Source organism: Anolis carolinensis, chromosome 3 (assembly GCF_035594765.1).
Source record: "Anolis carolinensis isolate JA03-04 chromosome 3, rAnoCar3.1.pri, whole genome shotgun sequence".
Lineage (NCBI taxonomy): Eukaryota > Metazoa > Chordata > Lepidosauria > Squamata > Dactyloidae > Anolis > Anolis carolinensis.
In genome coordinates, this window is record NC_085843.1 from 5,489,658 (window position 1) to 5,507,655 (window position 17,998).

The 17,998-nt window shown below is 41.8% G+C and overlaps 2 protein-coding genes across 2 annotated transcripts; one reads left to right on the forward strand and one right to left on the reverse strand.

Moving 5' to 3' along the window:
- Positions 1-339: 339 nt before the first annotated feature.
- On the reverse strand, positions 340-11,591 carry LOC100558767 (zinc finger protein 420). Its single transcript, XM_008120684.3, has 2 exons — positions 11,483-11,591; positions 340-7,102 (listed from the first exon to the last, which is right to left on the reverse strand). Exon 2 carries the CDS (start codon positions 6,906-6,908, stop codon positions 5,340-5,342), a length of 1,569 nt encoding a protein of 522 aa, XP_008118891.1. The 5' UTR covers positions 6,909-7,102; positions 11,483-11,591; the 3' UTR covers positions 340-5,339.
- LOC100558570 (gastrula zinc finger protein XlCGF52.1) lies at positions 11,591-17,748 on the forward strand. The gene is made up of 2 exons (XM_062974432.1): positions 11,591-11,680; positions 15,532-17,748. The coding sequence occupies exon 2, from the start codon at positions 15,743-15,745 to the stop codon at positions 17,033-17,035; it is 1,293 nt and encodes a 430-aa protein (XP_062830502.1). The 5' UTR covers positions 11,591-11,680; positions 15,532-15,742; the 3' UTR covers positions 17,036-17,748.
- The last annotated feature ends 250 nt before the right edge of the window (positions 17,749-17,998 follow it).

A 17,998-nucleotide genomic window follows, 5' to 3' on the forward strand; every position in this document is an offset into this window, starting at 1 on the left:
TTCTGTGTTCCTCGCAAAGTAGTCGCAGACCCATTTTTGCTCCTTCCTAAAACCTGAAGCGACGGTCTCTGGGTCTCGGATCTTCCTTCCTTTCTACAAAGAGCCCCATTTCAGATTTTGTAAACTGCCTTAAAGTCTTGGAGGGAGGAAAGAAGAGTGGAGTTTTAGAGACCTCCATTTTATAGTTTGCCTTCAGATGAAGAAGATATGTTATATATCGTATATGTTGTATTATCTGGCAATAAGCATGCATACATTGTTTGTCAGAATATTTGCAGCGCAGCAGTAGTTGGATGGAAGCAGTGGAACGCAGAACGAAGAGACAGTCAGAGACGTTGGTAAAACTATTTACAAAGTTTTACTGTGTGCAGCAATAATCAACACAAACAGACTTGTAGACGACAGACGAACACAGGACTGCCCTGTTCTCCAACAGAACTTGACTCGAACTCTAGGCAGACAGAACTCAACTGAACTGATGCAATCGTTATGCACAAACACTTGTGTCTGGATACTCCCTAGTTTCATCAAGGTCATCATAGCTTCTTGGCAATTTAACTCTTTCCACATTATGATATAATCTGCACGATGCAATCAGTTGCAATACAAGCATGGCACAAATTGCATTTAGACACTATCAATACACAAATCCCACATTAACATTGTCTCTGTTAAAACATTCTGTGTCCCATGCTCCAATAGACATTCCCTCTACTGTGACATTCATAGCAGGACCACTGGAGTCCTGACGGCTCACTGTAGAAGGAGGCAGGAAATGTTATCTTGTAATAGAATTCAACGAAGAGATTCTGAAGGGAAATTGGAAAGATGTAATCCTTTCAAACGGGCATGGGCAAACTTCAGCCCTCCCTCTGGGTGTTTTGGATTTCAACTGCCACGATTCATAACAGCCTACTGGTAGGCTGTTAGGAATGGTGAGAGATGAAGTCCAAAACACCCGGAGGGAGGTCCAAAACACCGGTAGGCTGTTAGAAATGGTGGGAGTTGAAATCCTAAACACCTGGAGGAAGGTCCAAAGCACTGGTAGGCTATTAGGAATGGTGGAAGTTGAAATCCTAAACACCTGGAGGAAGGTCCAAAACACTGGTAGGCTATTAGGAATGGTGGAAGTTGAAATCCTAAACACCTGGAGGAAGGTCCAAAGCACTGGTAGGCTATTAGGAATGGTGGAAGTTGAAATCCTAAACACCTGGAGGAAGGTCCAAAACACTGGTAGGCTATTAGGAATGGTGGAAGTTGAAATCCTAAACACCTGGAGGAAGGTCCAAAGCACTGGTAGGCTATTAGGAATGGTGGAAGTTGAAATCCTAAACACCTGGAGGAAGGTCCAAAACACTGGTAGGCTATTAAGAATGGTGGAAGTTGAAGTTCAAAACACCTGGAGGGAGGGCCGAAATTTGCCCATGCCTTCTTTAGAATCTCCATTGAACTCTACAGCAAGGTGACATTTCCATCCACTTTCTGCCAAGGTCCTCCAGTGTGACTCCTTGGTCAACTTCTGCCATAAAGTTGTGCTAGAAGACAGAAGCAGATGTTTGGGACTCCCAACTCTAAGAAGCCATAGCCAGTTTGTCCAATAGCTGGGAATTCTGGGAGCTGAAGCCCAAAACACATGGAGGGCCACAAGTTTGATGTCACTGGAACCGTTCGAGAAAGCATAATTGATTACACCAGTCAACAAGAGCACTCCCAGACTTGAGTTTTCCGCAGTTCTTCCTAATGTTGGAGTATCTTACAGTCTAATATTTGAGGAAATTGCAGGTGTCATCATACCTAAAGAGCAAGGGACGAGCTTCTTGAGAACAGCTTCATGATCATGGTTTCTCCACAGCCAGGTAAGTCATTTGAAAAAGGGTCCTTTCAAAGCTGCATAGTAGTGGTGAAGTGAAGTGATAGTACCCAGTTTGCTTCAATTACTAGGCACACCCATGTTTCCTTTTGGAGGGAGGCTGGACTGGATGGCCCTTGTGGTCTCTTCCAACTCTGGGATTCTGTTTGTCGCTAACCAGCAACCTGCTGAAGGCATAGCTGAGCTGAACAGTCAAGGTCCAAATCTTTTGGAGGTCTCCTATTCAGAGGGTTACCATAAGCCAGTCTTTTTAACACCAAAATAACAATGTCTTAGTGTCAAGCAGTGGTCTGCTGAACAGACAAAAGGAAGGTAGCATTGAACAGCCTGACCATGCTATAAGAGTAGGTGAAAAGCTTTGAGATTTTCATGAAAAGAGTGTTAGGAAATGGTTACATTATCACCTCCTGTCTCAATTTGCCTCCTCCGATGATCTGGCAATCTGCTCAGTCGCACGAAAATAAAGCCAGACTTCCCAGCTGTCGGCTGAAACCAGTGGCTTTATGCTTTATTGCTGTTCTGTACAATATTTACATAGTTTTGCCGGAGCTTAGCATCTGTGCATCCGACCTCATTCAATCACCGCATGGGAAGCACTGCTGTCGCTTTCCACATTCCACAGCAGTGACAAATGTCCTGTTACATACCGGAAATCTTTCACTGTTTCCCTCTAGCCATAAATCTCTACTCTATGTAGTTAACTCTTGCATTACTGGATTACGTGCTGCATTACATACACACACACAGTCGGTTAGCTTTAAACTATAAGTACAAATTTCAAAACTACACAAAAAATACTTCTGGGTGCTGTTTTAAGAGGGACTAAGGCCCCTTTTACACTGCCATATAAAATCTAGTTTCATACAAAGTCCTCACATAAGCCAAAGAAATAGCACGTGTCAATGAAGTCCTGCTGAAAGGATGTTTTTGGAGTGGGCATAATGTCATAACTATAAGAACTACAAGTCCTTTTGGTCTTATTCAAGTGACAAATGAAGACATGGCTGGGTAGTGGATGCAAACAGACAAAATGGCATGAGGAACCATATAGTTTGCCCATGCGCTTTTGTAGCCCACTGATTTTCCACAACAATCAAATCCCGCAAATGCGGAAGGAAGGCTAACTAGATAGCATGCGCGGTGGTGAAAACCAAAGACATACCCAAAAGAGGGTCAATTAAAATTTTTTTGAGATAATAATAGACAAGATAGTGAAAAGCAATAGATGATGATCCAAACACTCTACTATATGTTATACTAAACAGAATAGGAATAATATGGATCGAACCACTGAATCCAAGTCATGCAACTAACACATAGGAAGGAAATGATATTGAAAGTATAGGCATCAAACATCATCATGGTCTAAAACCAGGTCTATAGTAGTTTTAAAAAGCAGTTAACACAAAAAAGTAGAAATGTCTATCTATACATATAATAAAAGTCAATATAATGTGTGTGTGTGTGTATATATGTAGATGGCTCGAACATCATGAGAGCCCTGTGAATCCCAGCAACGATGGATCTGGATCAAACTTGGCATAGAGATTCATCATGACCAGGTTAAACTACTGGTGGAGGTTGAGAGAAAATTGACAGAGGACAATGGGAGTTGTAGTTTACTCACATCCAGAGAGCCCTGTGAATCCAACTGGTGATGAATCTGGACCAAACCTGGCATGTTTATCCAACATGATCCAACTTTGACTACTGATGTAGTTTGAATGCCATGACAGATGATGATGTAAGTTGTAGTTTTAAGCATTTTCTAATGCAGTGGTTTCCAACCATTTTTTGAGCAGGGACCACTATCCAACATTAGTACCAAAAGGGTTACGAATCAGTTTTGGGCCAACTTTAGATTCGGTTTGGTTCTTTGGGGTGCTGATTCAGAAAACTGCATTAAATAGACCACATCAGCTCCAGTTTCTGATACGGAACATATGCCATCCAATAGTAACCATCGGCATGTCCACAGAAAACCATATTTAGTAATCTAGAGCTGATTTTCCTCGTATGTCTCACGGTTCTTATTTTAGGTCTCACGGCCCAAAGGTTGGGAACCGCTGTCCTAATGGGACTATTCATACCGTGTTTCCCCAAAAATAAGACAGTGTCTTATATTAATTTTTGCTCCCAAAGATGCTCTAGGTCTTATTTTCAGGGGATGCCTTATTTTTCCATGAAAAATTCACATTTATTGTTGAACAAAAAAATGAACATTTATTACAGTAGTTGTCATCACAAACCAGCATAACCAAATTGAATCCTATCAAGAATTACTTGTTATTACCATTATTTCCATGTACAACACTCTATGGTACGTACATTGACCAATCCTGCATGCTCTGGTGTTCTGTTCGCTGGGCTTGCTTCCAAACAAAAACTTTGCTAGGTCTTACTTTTGGGGGAAGCCTTATATTTAGCAATTCAGCAAAACCTCTACTAGGTCTTATTTTCTGGTGATGTCTTATTTTAGGGGAAACAGGGTAACATACAAAAACCATGGCTATTCTAATAAATAGCATGACAAATTACCTAACCGCACATCTCTGGGAACCTAATCTATACATATTTCAGGGGCTGCGGTGGCATAGTGGGTTAAACCATTGAACTGTTGAACCTGCTGACATAAAGGCTGGCAGTTTTTGAGCCGTGGGTCAGGGTGAGCTCTCGCTGCTCCTGCCAACCTATCTGTTAGAAAACATGCAAATGTGAGTAGATCAATAGGTACTGCTTCAGCAGGAAAATAATAAAGGCGTCCATGCAGCCATACCGGCCACATGATCTACAGACAACAGGTTCTTCGGCTTGGAAATGGAACCAGAGAACCTCCCCATGGCCAGAGTTGAGCACCGCCTCCAGAAAGCCAGGGATGAAAGGAGAAGCCTTTACCTCTGTTCTGTGCATTTGCATGTCATTGCTATTCCATTGTATTAAAGGCATCAAATGTTTGCCTATCTGTGTATATTGTAATCCACTGTGAGTCCCCTTGGGGAGGTAGAATGAAATATAATTGAAGTATATTATTATATTAAAAAGTGAAGGTATGTACCTCCACTTAAGGGTGTCCCAACTTAAGAGTGCTTTGAGTTAAGAGCTATCACTTTGACATAAGAGTATCTTTTTGGGTTAAGAGCTAGGGCCAGAGGGAGCACTAGAACCAAAGGGAGCAGCCTCCGGGCCTTGTGCCTTGAGCTTCAGGCTCTTCTCTGCTTTGAGAGATTGCCGTCTGCTTTGCTTTTGTCCACTTTGAGAAACTTAGACACGACCAATTACTACTACTCCCGGTCCTCACAAAATATCAAAAGTGCAACTTTTTGAAGACCACCCCTTGTATTTGTGTCCAATATTTCTTGGCTTTCCTACAAGATCACCACATATGATAACATATCCTGACATTATGCTCTCATTTACAATATTTACTAGAGCTACCTTTGTACATCTTAAGAGATGTGCATCTCTGGCATCAGATACAACCATTCTCCCCAGCGTGGATTTTCTGATGTGAATATAAACTACCACTCCACATGAAGCGCTTCCCACACTTTATGCATATATAGGGCTTCTCCCGAGTGTGAATTCTGTGATGTCTATGCAGATGTGAACTCTGACTGAAGCTCTTTCCACACTCCAGGCATTTATAAGGCTTCTCCCCGGTGTGAGTTCTCTGATGTGTATGTAGAGTTCCACTCTCACTGAAGCTCTTCCCACACTCCTGGCATGTATAGGGCTTTTCCCCAGTGTGGGTTCTCTGATGTTTGTGTAGAGTTCCAATAAGAGTGAAGCTCTTTCCACACTCCAGGCATGTATAGGCTTTCTCTCTAATGTGAGTTCTTTGATGTGAATGTAAACCTCCAATGTGAGTGAAGCTCTTTCCACATTCCAGGCATGTATACGGTTTCTCCCCACTGTGGATTCTTTGATGTGAATGTAGACTTCCACTCTCACTGAAGCTCTTTCCACACTCCTGGCATGTATAGGGTTTCTCCCCAGTGTGAGTTTTTTGATGTGAACGTAGACTTCCAATGTGAGTGAAACTCTTTCCACAATCCAGGCATATGTAGGGTTTCTCCCCAGTGTGAGTTCTTAGATGTGAACGTAGATTTCTTTTCTCACTGAAGCTCCTTCCACACTCCAGGCACTGATAAGGCTTCTCCCCAGTGTGGGTCCTATGATGTGAATGCAGAGTTTCACTCCGAGCAAAGCTCTTTCCACACTCCACGCATTTATAGGGTTTCTCCCCAGAGTGAATTCTGTGATGGGAATGTAATTGTGAACTGTGAGTGAAGCTCTTTCCGCACTCCAGGCATGTATAGGGTTTCTCCCCAGTGTGTGTTCTCTGATGTGAATGTAGACTTCTACTTAGAGTGAAACTCTTTCCACACTTCATGCATTTATGGGGTTTCTCCCCGTCGTGAGTTCTTTGATGGATATGTAGAGTTCCATTACGAGCGAAGGTCATTCCACATTCCCTGCATACAAAGGGTTTCTCTCCAGTGTGAGTTCTTTTATGTAAATGTAGACTTCCGCTCCGCGCGAAGCTCTTTCCACACTCCATGCATTTATGGGGTTTCTCCCCAGTATGACTTCTTTGATGGGAATGCAAACTTCCACTATGAGCAAAGGTCTTTCCACACTCCAGGCAAGTATAGGGTTTCTCCCCAGTGTGAATTCTTTCATGTGACTGTAGAATTCCACTCTGAGCAAAGGTCTTTCCACACTTCAGGCATGTATAGGGTTTCTCCCCAGTGTGGGTTCTCTCATGTTTATGTAGATGATCACTCCGAATGAAGCTCTTTTCACACAACAGGCATGTATAGGGTTTCTCCCCAGAGTGAATTCTCTGGTGCTTATGTAGAGTTTTAATATGAGCAAAGCTCTTTCCACACTCCAGGCATGGGTAGGGTTTCTCCTCCGTGTGAGTTATTTTGTGTAACTGCAGATCTTCATGCTGATTAAAGCTCTTCCCATATTCAGCACATTTATAGGCTTTTCCACCCATATCAACAGTGATAGGTGTGTTTAATGTCAACATGGACACTTGACTCTTTTTTCTTTCTGATCTGTAGTTGAAGTTAAGAGTTTAACAAGATCAGCACCTTGCGAGGATTTCTTCTTCTTATAGGACTGGTTTCCTTCCGGCACATTTGGCTCCCACTCTTCAGCGTCCACTCCATGCTGGTTTATTTCTCATCACACCAGAGGTGTCTCCATAGAATCCTCCCTTCCCTAGTCAAAAAAGAAGCAAAATATCAGACAGAAAGCTTCTTTATCTACCAGATTTCCTTCCTTTTTCCTTCATTAGTCATGTTGAAAATGGAAATACAGTAGAGTCTCACTTATCCAACATTCTGGATTATCCAACACATTTTTGTAGTCAATGTTTTCAATGAATTGTGATATTTTGGTGCTATCACTGAAACTTATTTATCTCTGGAAGGTCTAGGGCGGGATAAAAAACTCTTGTCTCTTTGCAGCAAGTGTGAATGAGCAATTGTCCACCTTGATTAGCATTGAATAGCCTTGCAGCTACAAAGTCTGGCTGCTCCCTGCTTTGGGGAATCCTGTGTTGGGAGGTGTTATCTGGCCCTGATAGTTTCCTACCTGGATTTCCCCCTTTTTCTGAGTTTGTTCTTTATTTACTGTCCTGATTTTAGAGTATTTTTTATTACTAGTAGCCAGATTGTGTTCATTTTCATGGTTTCCTCCTTTCTGTTGAAATTGTCCACATGCTTGTAGATTTCAATGGCTTCTCTGTGTAGTCTGACATGATGGTTGTTAGAGTGGTCCTGCATTTCTGTGATCTCAAATATTACGCTGTGTGTAGGGTTGGTTCATCAAGCACTCTGTTCTGGCTGACTTTTCTGATTGACTTAGTCTGCAGTGCCTTTCATGTTCCTTGATTTGTGTTTGGGCAATGCTGCGTTTGGTGATCCCTATGTAGGCTTATCCACAGCTGCATGGTATACAGTAGACTCCATGAAAATGAACACAGTCTGGGGTTGTTGTATGTTTTCCGGGCTGTCTGGCCATGTTCCAGAAGTATTCTCTCCCACATCTATGGCAGGCATCCTCAGAGGTTGTGAGGTATGGAGAAACTGCCTGCCATAGATGTGGGAAAAATGTCAGGAGAGAATACTTCTGGAACATGGCCAAACAGCCCGGAAAACATACAACAACCCTGTGATCCCAGCCATGAAAGCCTTCGACAACTCATTGAACACAATCTGACTACCAGTATTTAAAAAAACTCTAAAATCAGATCAGTAAATAAAGAACAACATAAAAAAATAGGGGAATTCCAGACAGGAAGCAATCAGGGCCAGCTAACACCTCCCAACAAAGGATGCCCCCAGGCAGGAAACTTACTTGCTTACTTACAAGCCAACCCTGACCGAGATTGCCTTCCACCTGGAATCCGATGCCCTCACTGTGGAAGAACATGCGGGTCAAGAATATGGCTCTACAGTCACCTACTTATCCACTACACCTGGAGGACCATCATCCTCGAACTACGAGGGATATGTCAGAGTATTTGCAGCGCAGCAGTAGTTGGATGGAAGCAGTGGAACGCAGAATGAAGAGACACTCAGAGACGTTGGTAAAACTATTTACAAAGTTTTACTGTATGCAGCAATAATCAACACAAACAGACTTGCAGACGACAGACGAACACAGCACTGTTCTCCAACAGAACTTGACTCGAACTCTAGGCAAACAGAACTCAACTGAACTGAACTGACACAATCATTATGCACAAACACTTGTGTCTGGATACTCCCTAGTTCCAGCCACGCATCAAGGTCATCATAGCTTCTTGGCAATTAACTCTTTCCACATTATGGTACAATCTGGATGGTGGAATCAGTTACAATATGAGCATGGCACAAATTGCATTTAAACACTATCAATACACAAATTCCACATTAACAGGATCGCCTAAGTAGGTAAGACCCCAGGAAGGAAGCAGCCAGGCTTTGAAGCTGCAAGGCCATTCAATGTGAATCAAACTGTTCGAATGCAACATTCACACTTGCCTCAAGCAAACAAGGGCTCTTTCTCCCACCCTGGACATTATTCCACAGATATATAAACCTTCGTTGCTTAAGTTTCTTCATATACAGTAGTCTCACTTATCCAACATTCTGGATTATCCAATGCATTTTTGTAGTCAATGTTTTCAATATATCATGATATTTTGGTGCTAAATTCGTAAATACAGTAATTACTACATAGCATTACTGCATATTGAACTACATTTTCTGTCAAATTTGTTGTATAACATGATGTTATATGTGGTGCAGGCTGGTGTGCAGCCAGTCAGCTGCAGCCAGCTGCAACAAATCACTCTGACCAAGAGGTCATGAGTTCGAGGCCAGCTCAGAGCCTATGTTTGTCTTGTCTTTGTTCTATGTTAAAGGCATTGAATGTTTGCCTGATATGTGTAATGTGATCCGCCCTGAGTCCCCTTCGGGGTGAGAAAGAAGGCGGAATATAAATACAGTAGAGTCTCACTTATCCAAGCCTCGCTTATCCAAGCTTCTGGATAATCCAAGCCATTTTTGTAGTCAATGTTTTCAATATATCGTTATATTTTGGTGCTAAATTCGTAAATACAGTAATTACAACATAGCATTACTATGTATTGAACTACTTTTTCTGTCAAATTTGTTGTCTAACATGATGTTTTGGTGCTTAATTTGTAAAATGATAACCTAATTTGATGTTTAATAGGCTTTTCCTTAATCCCTCTTTATTACCCAAGATATTAGCTTATCCAAGCTTCTGCCGGCCCGTTTAGCTTGGATAAGTGAGACTCTACTGTACTGTAAATAAATAAAATAAATAATATTTTGGTGCTTAATTTGTAAAATCATAACCTAATTTGATGTTTAATAGGCTTCTCCTGAATCTCTCCTTATTATCCAACATATTCGCTTATCCAATGTTCTCCCGGCCCGTTTAGCTTGGATAAGTGAGACTCTACTGTACTGTAAATAAATAAAATAAATAATGTTTTGGTGCTTGATTTGTAAAACCATAACCTAATTTGATGTTTAATAGGCTTTTCCTTAATCCCTCCTTATTACCCAAGATATTCGCTTATCCAAGCTTCTGCCGGCCTGTTTAGCTTGGATAAGTGAGACTCTACTGTACTGTAAATAAATAAAATAAATAATGTTTTGGTGCTTGATTTGTAAAACCATAACCTAATTTGATGTTTAATAGGCTTTTCCTTAATCCCTCCTTATTACCCAAGATATTCGCTTATCCAAGCTTCTGCCGGCCCGTTTAGCTTGGATAAGTGAGACTCTACTGTACTGTAAATAAATAAAATAAATAATGTTTTGGTGCTTAATTTGTAAAATCATAACCTAATTTGATGTTTAATAGGCTTTTCCTTAATCCCTCCTTATTACCCAAGATATTCGCTTATCCAAGCTTCTGCCGGCTGGTTTAGCTTGGATAAGTGAGACTCTACTGTACTGTAAATAAATAAAATGAATAATATTTTGGTGCTTAATTTGTAAAATCATAACCTAATTTGATGTTTAATAGGCTTCTCCTGAATCTCTCCTTATTATCCAACATATTCGCTTATCCAACGTTCTCCCGGCCCGTTTAGCTTGGATAAGTGAGACTCTACTGTACTGTAAATAAATAAAATAAATAATGTTTTGGTGCTTGATTTGTAAAGTCATAACCTAATTTGATGTTTAATAGGCTTTTCCTTAATCCCTCCTTATTACCCAAGATATTCGCTTATCCAAGCTTCTGCCGGCCCGTTTAGCTTGGATAAGTGAGACTCTACTGTACTGTAAATAAATAAAATAAATAATGTTTTGGTGCTTGATTTGTAAAATCATAACCTAATTTGATGTTTAATAGGCTTTTCCTTAATCCCTCCTTATTACCCAAGATATTCGCTTATCCAAGCTTCTGCCGGCCCGTTTAGCTTGGATAAGTGAGACTCTACTGTACTGTAAATAAATAAAATAAATAATGTTTTGGTGCTTGATTTGTAAAACCATAACCTAATTTGATGTTTAATAGGCTTTTCCTTAATCCCTCCTTATTACCCAAGATATTCGCTTATCCAAGCTTCTGCCGGCCCGTTTAGCTTGGATAAGTGAGACTCTACTGTACTGTAAATAAATAAAATAAATAATGTTTTGGTGCTTAATTTGTAAAATCATAACCTAATTTGATGTTTAGTAGGCTTCTCCTGAATCTCTCCTTATTATCCAACATATTCGCTTATCCAACGTCCTCCCGGCCCGTTTAGCTTGGATAAGTGAGACTCAACTGTACCTCACAACCTCTGAGGATGCCTGCTACAGATGTGGGCGAAACGTCAGGAGGGGATGCTTCTGGAACATGGCCAGACAGCCTGGAAAACTCTCAGCAACCTAGGCCTTCTATCCCTTCATAATCCAAGCCATTGAGGAAGATCCTGAGAGGCCCTCTTTAGGCCTCTAAGCCAGGCCTGGGCCAACTTGGGCCTTCCAGGTGTTTTGGACTTCAACTCCCACAATTCCTAACTGTTAGGAATTGTGGGAGTTGAAGTCCAAAACACCTGGAGGGAAGGCCTGCGAGTCTAGGCCTTACCTGGGTTTCCTTCAGAGCTTCGTCGGAAGAAAAGAGTCCTCCTCCTAGAGAGGCAGAGAATGGGAATGACGGGGGAAGAGAATAACAGCGGGACGCCTTTCGACGTCATTTCCGGTGTACGTATCCGGCGTCCTTCGGTCCGTCTGCTCAAGCGTCCGCCTGAGGTAACTTCTCGAAGCGCCTCAGAAGTGGAAGGAGGTAAGCAAAAGAGAGGAGGAAAGAGTGTTGCGAAGGCCTAACAACTTGGGCCCTTATTCCGGGTGTTTTGGACTGCAACTCCCACCATTCCTCACAGCCTCAGGCCCTTTCCTTTTCCCCCTCAGCCGCTTAAGCGGCTGAGGGGGAAAAGGAAGGGGCCTGAGGCTGTGAGGAATGGTGGGAGTTGCAGTCCAAAACCCCCTGAGTCAGGGCCCAAGTTGGCCCAGGCCTGCTGCATAGGATAATAAGGAGGAATTAAGGAAAAGCCTATTAAACATCAAATTAGGTTATGATTTTACAAACTAAGCACCAAAACATCATGTTAGACAACAAATTTGACAGAAAAAGTAGTTCATTACACATTAATGCTATGTAGTAATTACTGTATTTACGAATTTAGCACCAAAATATCACGATGTATTGAAAACATTGACTACAAAAATGGCTTGGATTATCCAGAGGCTTGGATAAGTGAGACTCTACTGTAGTTCTATTTTTGATGTATTCTGTTGTTTGTGTGATTTTAATATGTTTTAAGCCGCTTTGCGCCCTGTGAGCGAGAAAAGTGGGATATAAATAAAGGATTATTATTATTATTTTATTATGACACAGCAAACAAGATAGACATGCTGGATTTCGTTTCACAAAATCACAAGTCGAACACTTCTCAAGTGTATTATTATTATTATTATTATTATTGTTTTATTATGACACAGCAAACAAGATAGACATGCTGGATTTCGTTTCACAAAATCACAAGTCGAACACTTCTCAAGTGTATTATTATTATTATTATTATTATTATTGTTTTATTATGACACAGCAAACAAGATAGACATGCTGGATTTCGTTTCGCAAAATCACAAGTCGAACACTTCTCAAGTGTATTATTATTATTATTATTATTATTATTATTATTGTTTTATTATGACACAGCAAACAAGATAGACATGCTGGATTTCGTTTCGCAAAATCACAAGTCGAACACTTCTCAAGTGTATTATTATTATTATTATTATTGTTGTTGTTTTATTATGACACAGCAAACAAGGTAGACATGCTGGATTTTGTTTCACAAAATCACAAATCGAACACTTCCCAAGTGTCTAGGACTGTGTGATGTATTTTCGGATGATGCGTGCAGATCCCAGTCGGGTGACCTTTTGCAGTTGGCAGATCGTAAATTTGTCAATGTCTATTCTTTCCAAATGCCGGCTGAGATCTTTTGGCACAGCACCCAGTGTGCCGATCACCACCGGGACCACCTGCACTGGTTTCTGCCAGAGTCTTTGCAGTTCAATCTTGAGGTCCTGATAGTGGCTGAGTTTTTCCTGTTGTTTTTCGTCAATGCGACTGTCAGCTGGGATGGCAACATCAATGATCCAAACCTTTTTCTTTTCCACAACTGTGATGTCTGGTGTGTTTTGTTCCAGAACTTTGTCAGTCTGGATTCTGAAGTCCCACAGTATCTTTGTGTGCTCATTTTCCAATACTTTTGCAGGTTTGTGATCCCACCAGTTCTTTGCTGCTGGGAGGTGGTACTTGAGGCATAAGTTCCAATGAATCATTTGGGACACATAGTTGTGCTTCTGTTTGTAGTCTGTCTGTGCAGTCCCCCCCCCCACCCGCAGGTGCCACCTTGACGTGGTGGGGGGGGCGTAACTGCTCAAATGATGACTGAGGGCTGTGCTGGCGGTAGTGTAACAACCGGCAGGTCCAACCAAGCCAGAGAGGCCTCAGCTGAGGAGCAGAACTAAGAGCACCTAACCCATTAGCATTATGGAGAATCAAATCAAAACGAAGTCTATACTGGCTCGGTCGTGGATGCTGCTGATTCTGGACATCCATCGACAAGTGGGCTACGGAATCAAAATACAAATGATCAGTCACAGAAGCGGCAGAAATATACAATGTCAGAAAACCGCACTATTATTATTATTATTATTATTATTATTATTATTATATTGTATGACACAGCAAACAAGATAGATATGCTGGATTTCGTTTCACAAAATCACAAGTCGAACACTTTATTATTATATTATTATTATAATATTATATTATAATTATTATTATTATTATTCAACTTTGCTTTGAATACAGTTTCCTGCTTCTTGGCAGGGAGTTGGACTGGATGGCCCATGAGGCCTCTTCCAACTCTATTATTCTATGATTCTAACACATTGACCTTGATATGACTTCTGTGGAAGACACAGAGCCTAACTTACTCATTCCACATGTGCAGATGACACTTGAGCAATCAGTGTCCATTTACAAAGTGACATTGTAAAATCATTTTGCTGGCAAAGACTGCAAAGCCTTCAAGGACTTCTAAAAATGTGTTGTTTTTTTCTAGTTTAGGATTGAACTCAAAAGAGTGCCTGAAAGTTATAAAGAGAATCTTGCTCAGTACTGTTCCATTATCTGGGCAGAGGTCACTAGTGGGTGCTAGAGAGAGAAGGATTATTCATTTTACGGGGATGGAGGGTGGCTTGAAGGAGGAAAACCATTTCTCCCTGTTTTCCTGTTATTCCCCCCACCCATGTCCCTGTCATGGAAACAACATGGGAATTGGGGAGGGGGAATAATCAGTGAAAACAGGGTGAATTGTTTTCTTCCTTCAAGTCCTTTCCTTTTTATTTTATTGTGTCAGAAGTGACTTGAGAACATACTGCAAGTCACTTCTGGTGTGAGAGAATTGGCCGTCTACAGAGATGTTGCCCAGGGGATGCCTGGATGTGTCAGCTGGGAGGCTTCTCTCATGTCGCCACAAGCTAGAGCTGACAGATGGGAGCTCACCCCATCAGCAACCCAGCCTTCAGGTTAGGAGTTCAGGCGGCACAAGGATTTACCCCACTGCAACACCTTAACTTCCTTCCTGTAAAATGGACTATCCGTCTCTCTCTAGCGCCTCCTTGTGGCCTCTGTCTGGATAATGGAACATTATCCCTGCTCTAATTTTGAAAGGATTCGTACCCTTTTATTAGCAATATACTGTTTTGCTTTCAGTAGTTCAGTATTTAATTCTCTATCCCTCCCTGCAGACTCAGGGGCTGCCTTGAGTAAACCTTGGAGGCACCATCCATTCATTTGTTCATTCGCCAGAGAAATTCCATTGCAGAGTCTCTGCTGCAGAGCCTCCTTCCCAGACAGAGCTTGCAGGCCCCACGATGGGGATGCTGTGGTTTTTCATTGGTTTAAAGGGTTTTGTTTAATACTGTTAATGTTTAATTTTGTTTCAATGTCTGTATATTTTTAAGTTTAAAATTATCTTGCATTGGTTTTATGTGAGCCACTTTGAGTCTCTTTTTGAGAGAGATAAAGTGGTATACAAATATGTTATAATAATAATGACAACATCCTGCTAGACTAGATGGACCATGCAGTCTCTTCAAACTCTATGATTCATTCAGGTAAAGAGACTAATTAATGAAGACAAGCCAAGAAGTACAGAGCATGGTCAGCGACAACAATGAACAATAGCAAAAGGCACAGCCCAGCCGTCTAGGAGTTCAATTCTCAAGGTTCATAAATCAAATGCCAAGAATTCAGGAATACCAACTGAAGTCAGAGTTCAGAATTCAAGCTTAGCTATTCAGGAATATAAACTGAAGTCAAATTCAGTAAATCCAGGCCTGGGACCCTTAAGGCCTGGAAGGCAGCCCGGAAACCCATGAAATAATTAATATAGAAATCCTTGTGTCTCCCTCTTTGCTTCCCTCCCTCATCTGCATTTCTTAAAATTTTCATTTTCAACCTGATCCATGAAGGAAAAAGCGGGGAAAGCCTAATGGTAAAGGAAGTTTTTTGAGGATTCATGCCTGATCTTTTTCTTCTTCTTTCTTGACCAGGAAAATGAGAATCATATGGAGCCACCTTTGTGGTGGTGAAATCAAACAGCATGTAGTGGACACTGAAGAGTGTGCAAGCCAAAACTGCAGTAAGGAAGAAGAAATCTCAAGGTACTGAGCTTGCTGAACTCTTAAACTCATTTTGGATCAGAAAGGATAAAAGAAGAGCCAACTCTCCGTATTGCAGTTTAACGTACACATCACAGACAACATGGAAGCGAAAGTATATAAATGTACAGAATGTGGAAAGAGTTTCCGTCAGCATGGACATCTGCAGTTACATGAAAGCACTCACGCTGCGGAGAAACCGTCTAAATGTCTGGGGTGTGGGAAGAGCTTCAGTGAGAATAGATTCCTACATAACCACCAAAGAACTCAAACTGGGAAGAAACCTTATAAATGCCTGGAGTGTGGAGAGAGCTTCAATTATAATAAAAGTCTACATTCATATCAAAGAACCCATGGTGCAGAGAAACCCTATATATGCCTGGAGTGTGGCAAGAGCTTTGCTGAGAGTGGAAGTCTACATAAACATCAAAGAATTCACACTGGGGAGAAGCCTTATAAATGCTCAGAGTGTGGAAAGAGCTTCAGTTGCAGTGGAAATCTCCACTGTCATCAGAGAACACACACTGGTGAGAAACCCTTTTCATGCCTGGAGTGTGGAAAGAGTTTTGCTCAGATTGGAGGTCTACATTCGCATCAAAGAACTCACACTGGGGAGAAACCCTTTTCGTGCCTGAAGTGTGGAAAGAGATTCACTCACAGTGAAACTCTACATACACATTATAGAACTCACACTGGGGAGAAACCCTATACATGCCTGGAGTGTGGAAAGAGCTTTTCTCGGAATCAAAATCTACATTCACATCAAAGAACTCACACTGGGGAGCAACCTCATAAATGTTTGGAGTGTGGAAAGAGCTTTGCTTGGAGTCAAACTCTACATACACACCAGAGAACCCACACTGGAGAGGAACCCTATACATGCCTGGAGTGTGGAATGACCTTCACTGTGAGTAGAAGTCTATATTTTCATCAAAGAATCCACACTGGGGAGAAACCACATAAATGCTTGGAGTGTGGAAAGAGCTTCAGTTATAATAAAAATCTACATATACATCAAAGAACTCACACTGGGGAGAAACCCTATACGTGCCTGGAGTGTGGAAAGAGCTTCACTCAGAGGGGAAATCTACATTTGCATCAGAGAATCCACACAGGGGAAAAACCCTATTCATGCCTGAAGTGTGGAAAGAGCTTCACTCGGAGTGAAACTCTACATACACATTATAGAACTCACACTGGGGAGAAACCCTATACATGCCTGGAGTGTGGAAAGAGCTTCAGTGAGAATTCTAATCTACGTTCACATCAGAGAACTCACACTGGAGAGAAACCTTTTAAATGTATGGAGTGTGGAAAGGGTTTCGCTCGGAGTGATCATCTCCATAAACATCATAGAACTCACTGGGGAGAAACCCTATATATGCCTGGAGTCTGAGAAGAGCTTCGCTCATCTACATTCATATCAAAGAAATCGCACTGAGGGAGAAGGATTAACTGCCATGGAACAAATAGCATAAAGAATACTGTAAAATACTTTTTGAATTATGCATCGCAGTTTTCTCACAAACTTGCCACAGATGATGGAACTTGCAGTGCCTTCACTGATACTGTGACCTCCACCGACAATGAACTGGGACCAAACTTTGTACAGAGAAGCCCCAAGACCAACTGAACCTACCTCAGGGGTTTGGGGAATGGGCCTTGATTTTGGGAGTTATAGTTCACCCGCATTCAGAAAGCACTAAGCCAGCTGACATCAGATCTGGACCAAACTTGGCACACAAACCCTAACAAGGCCAACTGTGCATACAGGCCTAGTTTGGGGGTGACTGACCTCAGATCTGGGAGTTGTAGTTCACCCTTATCCAGAGAGCCCTGACCCAGCTGATGACAGTTCTGGACTAAATTTGACACACAGACCCAACATGGCCAAATGCAAATACTGGCAGGGTTGGGGGTGATTACCCTGGGAATCTGGGAGTTGTAGTTCACCCTTATCCAGACAGCACTGAACCCAGCCAACGACGGGTCTGAACCAATCTTCAGTGGTATTACCTAACATCCCAAAACAAACAATGCCTTCTTCTAATAACCCAGGCGCTGCTGGGTACCCAAGCTAGTTCAAAATAAAGGTGGACTTACACAATAGTCTGACCTATGCCGTTATTTGCACTTTTTCACAGGGGTTCTCTGCCCTTAACCCCAATGAACGTGGCAGGCTGACTGCAATTCTGCAGTATGGATACAATCCAAGAAAGAAACATCCCGCTCTTTCTTTCCCATGATGCCCTCACTATTTTCCCTCGCTTTGAGCAATGGGAGGTCTGTCCAGCTGGCAATCAGACACAGCGGGATGACCTTTCCAACCTTTCGGCCAATGAGAAAAGCCACCACAATT